This window comes from Neoarius graeffei, chromosome 5, assembly GCF_027579695.1.
Source record: "Neoarius graeffei isolate fNeoGra1 chromosome 5, fNeoGra1.pri, whole genome shotgun sequence".
In the NCBI taxonomy this organism is placed as follows: Eukaryota; Metazoa; Chordata; class Actinopteri; order Siluriformes; family Ariidae; genus Neoarius; species Neoarius graeffei.
Genome location: NC_083573.1, coordinates 67,707,048 through 67,714,801, shown reverse-complemented (window position 1 = coordinate 67,714,801; position 7,754 = coordinate 67,707,048). Strand labels below are relative to the sequence as shown.

Here is a 7,754-nt window from a genome sequence, read left to right as displayed (position 1 = left end):
GTGATTGAGTTTTATACACAATTATATGAAAAATATACAAATGTAACCTGGACGATGGATGCAATAAAAGATGATCTACACAATTCTATAGTTATAATTACCAAAATAATAATCATAAAAGTCAAAGAAGTGATGATTTTCTAAATAATAATAATAATAATAAATTTCCCCTCACATATCGTGTGTTTTCATGAGCCACTAGCGACACACAAATAACTCATTTTCCGTTTTATTAGTACAGTAATAGTGTGGATTATTATCCATTGATATATTGTATATAGAATTGGAAAAGAAAAACCTTTACACTCTAACTGAATGCACCTCAAAACTTCAACTCTATGCCATAATGAGGTAGACATATAACGATATTGGTCATTTCCACCCTCAGCAAGTACTGAATACATTTTTTTTAAATTATTAATTTGGATCACTGTAAGAAATACGAGATTATCATGAAACTCTGTACATCACAAATAATAAAAAATAATTATAGAATAGAAATTAGAACGATTTGAGTGCATTTTTTTTTAAATGTACATTTACAAAGAAGCGTGGCTGGTCATTTCTCCACTCCTTGCGCCTTTTTAGTTTTTAACTGTACACATATTTACAGCTCAAATAAGGAAGAACAGTGCATTCGAAGCTAATGTGCATTTAAATAAAATCTCACTCGAGTCTCTTTTCCCTCAGTACTGGGTGAGGAAAAGGATCCGGACAGTCCGCTATACAGTCAAGTGCATTTCGGGAATACAAGGGCTGATATTCTCTCTCTCTTTCTCTCTCTCTCTCTCAGAGAAGTCTTTTTGCTGGTCCACCCTCATATGTGTCCAACATGAGGAGTTTGTTTTGTGGACTTTTTAGCAGGCACCGTGACCCCATGCAGTAAAAAGTCCAGGCACTTCAAAATAAAGTTTAAAGTTTTTTTTTTCTTCCATAATCAGTCCCTCGTGCATGGAACAGCTTTGTCTTTTACACATATCTCTCTCTCTCTCTCTCTCTCTCTCTCTCTCTCTCTCTCAGTAACATTGCTTTTCAGAATTTTTGTTGGTTGTTTTTTTTTTTTTTGCAAATTACAGTCAACACTGCAGGAGCTAATAATAATAATAATAATAATAATAATAATAATAATAATAATAATAATAATAATCTGTGGCATAACATAACGCATGCGCAGACCGTGCTCTAAAGCAGGACGCAGGCAAAGGCACCACGTGACCGCGCACCGGACCGTAGTGAAACACAGTGAGCTCAGACACATCACTTTACTGGCTGCGTTTGAACAGGTGCCCAACACCCCATTCCTTTTAGTCCGCATAGATAATAGTGTAACAAAATCCCCAGTGAATCCTGTCCAGACGGTTATGCACAAAACCTGGCATTTTGTTACCTTCGGCTACTTGCCTGAGAGACAAGAAAATCCTACTTTAAGCTCTCTCTCTCTTTTTTTTTTACGCGTTTCGATATGTGGCTAATGGGAAACTGCTTAGGCACTGTGCAAGCTATAATAATATGCCATGATCTAACGAAATTAGGGTTCTGACCCATTATAGGCAAGAAAAATAGGTTCCTTGAAGAGAAAAGTGGTCGGTGCCATAGTGATGAGAGTTCATGTAGTAGAAGCATTATGGTTATGGCAAGAAATGACCATGAAACCCTATGTGGCCTAAACACGTCTTTTTGTAGAAATGCAGGGACTTGAACTTTATTCTGGACGCGGATTCGAGTTCGGGTGGCCTCTACTTCAAGTGTGTTAAACGTGGGTACGTTCACGTTGTGCATTGCTACCTGCAGCCGCACTGCTCCACAACCATGTCCTCGTACTGTTTGTAAACGACGTTATTGCCGGAGTCTATGTACAGTATACTGATAGGGCTGAGTTTGGTGGGCACGCAGCAGCTGGGCGGCGTGCTGTTCGGGTCCATGGAGTTCATGAGAGTTTGGATGATGGCGTGGTTCGTGGGCTCCAGGTGCGACCTGAGAGGGAAATCGCACATGCCCTCACAGTGGTACGCTTCATAGTCCAGAGGCGCGATTATCCAGTCGTCCCAGCCGAGCTCCTTGAAGTTCACGTGTAGCGCCTTGCGGCTGCATCTCGACTTGGACTTTTTGCCGTGTCTCTTGCCGTGCCGGTTGCTCAGCGCAGTTCTCCGTCTCCGACGCGCTTTAAAGTGCAGCCCGGTGTCCTGCTCGGAGCCGCGAGAGCCTCGAGCCGACTTGATTTTTTCCCGCATCTCATTGAAAAGGTTCTCCCTTTTCCTGGAACGGGCATAGACCACCAGGATGGCCTTCTCCCGCTGCGCGCGACCGCGCCGCTCCAAACCGAGGGACCTGAAGTCCATTTCAGCATCGGACTGACCCACACCGGCCTTGAGCTCCACACACAGCTGACTCCCGTGAGGCGTGGACAGTCTGCTTTTAAACATATCCCACACGTCCAAAACCTCCCAGGTCGGGTTCCGGGCGTCGCGCAGACCCACAGACCTGCTGGAGCGCAGAGAGCTGGCTGAGGAGCAGGACAGCAGCTCGATGTTGTAGAGACCCGACTGAGGGGACAACGCGTCCTCTGGGGGTTTACGGAGGATCCTCAGTTCTGCTCCCACCAGCTCCTCTTTGTCCGAGAGAGTGGAGACATCAAACACATATTTCTGTCTGCGCAAAGGGAAATGCGAGAGATCGTCTGCAAGATTAAAAAGAAAAGAAAAATAATTTACATTCAGTTTCGCAAAACGAATACGGATGCAAAAAAAGGAACCATACTTTATTATTATTATTATTATTATTATTATTATTATTATTATTATTATTTAGGTCGCCTCATTATATACTTCGCTTCTTGTTTATTCGCAAAGCAAAAAATGACTAATGTGTGTCACGTTAGAGCTACTGCAAACAGAGTTTATCAGATTATTATTATTATTATTATTATTATTATTATTATTATAGGTGCAAATTAAAACCTGTTCTGCTCCATTCCCAATAAACACGTAACATTATCGAGCAATAGTTACTGCCAAATTCTACTGTTCTCTTTTTCAGGGTTTATAGGGAACTGGGAAACATTAGACCACTTGGGAGGGGAAAAAAAACATACATGTGTGCAGTTTAACTAAGAAATAAAAACAAAATGCCACATTGACCTGTTAATGCGCTGATGGAGAGACTGAGCAAGGCAGCAAGAAAAATGGCCCAGTGGAGTCGGCGGTGTAGCCGAGCCATGCGCACTGCATGCGTTCTCTCCCCGGAGGGAAGTCAGGGGCCGAGTCGGACCGAGTCCATCACCACAACGAGCAAATGCAATTCATCTGATGGTTTTAACGAATGAAATATCGGTTCACACTAACCTTGGAGATTCAATAAAGCTATATCTAATAGATCTGCCTGCTGCGTTTATTCACAATACACTATAATGATGTTTTTGGTCACATGATAAAAAGAGCATTTTTTTTGTTAAATATTATTCTTAATCTAAACAAAAGAAAAGTCTGCTTTGGTGAAATTTCTACTCATTCTATCCATTAAAATAAAGACAACAGGACCTGTGTGTGTGTGTGTGTGTGTGTGTGTGTGTGTGTGTGTGTGTGTGTGTGTTTCTGCACAAGTCGCATTATTTAAAAAAAAAGAAGAAGAAAACTGTGTTTATCTCTGTTTCTATGCGCGTATGGCTTGCATTAACTTTTAAGACTTGAAATAAATCGAATACAAAGTCAACAAATAATTAACAGTTCTGCACACACACACACACACACACACACACACACACACACACACACACACACCTCCAAAAGACTTCAATGCTTATATTTCATGCTCTCTGCCAACGATAACATTTTCGGTGCAAAAATGCGTTGCCTGACTGTTTTGACTATAAAAGTTATTGCGGTCCCATTTGTACAGTTGCAGAGGCTTTTACACGCCTGCAGGAACAAGAGCCGCCTAAACATCCTTTTTTTTAATTGATAACCAAGCGTCAGACAAACAATTCCTCCACTGTCCCACTTACAGCCGTGCACGTTTTGGTCCAGATATGATTTGGGGGGAGAGAGAGAGAGAGAGAGAGAGAGAGAGAGAGAGAGAGAGAGACCATCTGCGTTTTAATGTGTTACTCCAAGTGCCAGAAGTAATTTTCATCCGCTTGTTTTTGTCCAGTCTTGCAACTATACCGATGTGAATTTCTTTGGGAAATATTTGACTTTTTGTTTGAGTGGTTTTTTTTACAGTGTCGTTATATATAAGGACTTGCTCCTTCTCATGATTGCATGTTCACTTGTGTGAGAACGATATTTGATAACATCCAGCATCGAATAAGGTGGACTGAGCAGAGGACACTTCAATCTGTGCCTCTGCCATTCAGCATCAGTTATTCTGTTCATGAAACTTTTTTTTGTAGATTTTCCCATTTGCAGGCATGTGAACACGCAGTCCAGTCGTATTTCAATGCATGTGGCGTGTTTCAATATGCAATAATATGTCAAATATGTCAAAATATGTATTTATGACTTATGTCTTGTCTCCGAAAAGACCTCAGTATTCATTCAGTGGTCAGATCACCAAGCTCTGAAAAACTTTCCTGTACTATGGTCCAAAAATAGCCAACATGCAAGGAGGTAGAAATTGTAGGCAACAAAAAAAAAAAAAATCACTGATATGAAAAATTCTATACAAATTCATCCTATTTTGATGATGTGCTTTCGGCTGAGCTTTTCATTACTGTAGTGCAGACACAGAGACAGTGATGGTTACATCAACAGTCAATCAAACCAGAACCAAAACTCTCCAGTGAGTGATTCAGTGCCCTGATGGTTCACCTGTGGGTCACAACCAGTGACAAATCAAACTCACACAAGAGTTTTTTTTTTCTTTTTCAAAATATCATCAAATAACCTGTGTTGTGAACAGGCCTGATGATGAATTTGCAGAATAGAGAAATGTATTTATTTATTGACTTACTTATTTATTTAAACTGCTTGCCCAAACATGTTGCTATGAATAACTATTCCTATAACAAAATGAGATAATTACTATAATCTAATCTAATAATCTAATCAAAAACAGTGTGTGTGTGTGTGTGTGTGTGTGTGTGTGTGTGTGTGTGTGTGTGTGTGTAGTGTAGTGCTGCTTCATGCTGTCCTTTTACGCAATTTTAATTAATTTAACATATTGTTAAACTAAGAAAAAGTTCACTGAATTGTTTTTGCTCCCTTTTTCTATGTCTAATGGTCTATTTTACAAAAAAAAATCTCTTCTGAAAAAAATGCAAAAAGAAGAAGAAGAAAACCCCAGAGTAAACATACTGTGTTCATACAAGTTCATTTCAGTTAAATGAGGTTGCATTAAGACCTAGTCCATGTGAACACTGACAATTCAACGCTGGATTTTTTATTTTTCTAGACAGTCAGTGACTCTCCAATGTAATGTGAAAATATATGAAAAAAAACCCAGGGTTTGACTGCTTGCACGCGAGGATGTTGGAGGAGTGATTTATTACCTTCATTGAGAAAATGCCCCAATTAGGGCTTTGTTGGTGTGGCACTTTGGCGTCAATGTAAAACCAATTTAAATGTAGTCTATACGCCCCAAAATCTGAGGCGGAGTTACAATTAGGGCTAAATTGTTCCCTAAATAAGAAGACCATGCTATTGTTAAAAGCTGTTTGTAGGGGGAAATTACAGTTTCTTCATCGTGATTTTTTTTCAGGTTTTTAGCATTTTTTTTGCATCAATTTTATCTTCCAGTCCTTTTGACTTTTTTTTCCTACCAAAACGTTAGCTTTGTCTGAAAACTAAAAATGATCAACTGTAAAAACATCCACATTTAAGCAAAATGATGCGCGCGACAGGAGGAAACTCTGTACTTGGGGTGAACGTGGAAATGCGCACAGAAATGCCTTCTCCACTTCTGTTATTACAGCATGATCAGAATGTTTAATGCACCAAAGTTCCATGTGAATGCAGAACAAACCTTTTCCCCTGTCTACAAAACTTGTTATGGTATTCGCAGACTTGGAAGAGCGGAAAAAGCTCGCGTTGAGTCCCAGCTTCTCAGCGGCAGAGTAAGTCCTGTATATGGAGAGCATGTAATCGTGTGGCACAACCGAGTTCTTCAAATCATTCCGTCCACTGAGACCGGAGGAGGAGGACGCAAAAACCTCTTTCAGAAATTTGGGTGACCTTTGTCCATCATGCGGGCTCCTGGAACCCCTGTTCCTTTTCGGCCCCGAGGAAGGCACGATCGCGGCCGAGCGGCTGATGCACGGTAAACTCCACAGGAAAACCAAGAGCACGCACAGCGCGAGTGTTCGCGAGGCGTCCATAGCGGCGGGGTCCCAGATGTGCGCCGAAACCTTCTCCACAGTGAAGCCGGCGTTTGGGTTCGCGTTCCCTCACAGGCGCTGGAGTGAAGTTCGGAAGAGCAGTGATGCGCGCTCGCTTTGCGCTCTGGATACGCACAGGCCGCCAGAGCTGCTGGGACACGCCCACCCGCCGTGCGCTCACGCAATTACCAAAGAAGCCTCTGCCCACTTCTGTCCATCTCCACAGTGAGACCGGGAGAAACGCGCCGAGGGAGGGAGGGAGGGAGGGGGAGCGCAAAGCCCCCGGGCCACGTTAGGCAGAAATTACGGGCGGACTAACATCCCTGCGGACAGGGGTGAACATGTCCACAGAAAACACACAGATCTGTTGCACTGGATACAGCTGAACTTAGATGCATAAAGTTTCATGCAAATCCAAAAACAAAACAAGCTGTTGTAGCCTGACATTACTCACTGAACTCCAAACAACACATTTCAATCAGCTTTTTTTTTTCAAAAGAAACATGAAAAAACAAACATAAATAAAATGCAAAGTGCACGTTTCTTTGTCTTACATTTTAATGCTGAGGCTGTCTCTGTCACTCCAAAGATTTTTACGTAGCCTATAAAATCATAAATGGTCGGTCAGGAAGATGGAATATGGATGGCACACTGTTTACACATCACAGTCCTGGGCAGCTCAACACAGGCCTGAAAGCGTCCTGGAGTAACGTCGGTTAATCTGGAGCGTTTTCTGGAGCTGCACTGCCCCCTTTCTGTTATTGACTGACATGATATTTTTTAAAAAAAAAAATCAAATACTGTATACCAAAGGAAAGCTTCTTTTCATAATGATTTTAAGAGGCTGTAATTTTCTGTTTGCAAGTAAACCTGAGTCAATATTCATAACCCAGTGTCTTGTTGACTGACATCTCATCATCTCTAGCCGCTTTATCCTGTTCTACAGGGTCGCAGGCGAGCTGGAGCCTATCCCAGCTGACTACGGGCGAAAGGCGGGGTACACCCTGGACAAGTCGCCAGGTCATCACAGGGCTGACACATAGACACAGACAACCATTCACACCTACGGTCAATTTAGAGTCACCAGTTAACCTAACCTGCATGTCTTTGGGCGAAACCGGAGCACCCGGAGGAAACCCACGCGGACACGGGGAGAACATGCAAACTCCGCACAGAAAGGCCCTCGCCGGCCACGGGGCTCGAACCCAGGACCTTCTTGCTGTGAGGCGACAGCGCTAACCACTACACCACCGTGCTGCCCGTTAATAATAATAATAATAATAAGAAGAAGAAGAAGAAGAAGAATCTAGACATTTAAGCAAGCAACCTTAGTTAGAAGTGGGTTTGTTTGTTTGTTTGTTTGTTTCAGCATTCCTATGAGGGAATTTCAGATGAAACAAAGTCATGCACACAAAAAAAAAAAACTGGATGATGTGTAGAGACA

The 7,754-nt window shown here is 42.0% G+C and overlaps 1 protein-coding gene across 1 annotated transcript; it reads right to left on the bottom strand.

Moving 5' to 3' along the window:
• Positions 1–232: 232 nt before the first annotated feature.
• gdf6a (growth differentiation factor 6a) lies at positions 233–6,413 on the bottom strand. The gene is made up of 2 exons (XM_060920666.1): positions 5,959–6,413; positions 233–2,677 (listed from the first exon to the last, which is right to left on the bottom strand). The coding sequence occupies exons 1-2, from the start codon at positions 6,308–6,310 to the stop codon at positions 1,782–1,784; spliced, it is 1,248 nt and encodes a 415-aa protein (XP_060776649.1). The 5' UTR covers positions 6,311–6,413; the 3' UTR covers positions 233–1,781.
• Positions 6,414–7,754: the final 1,341 nt, after the last annotated feature.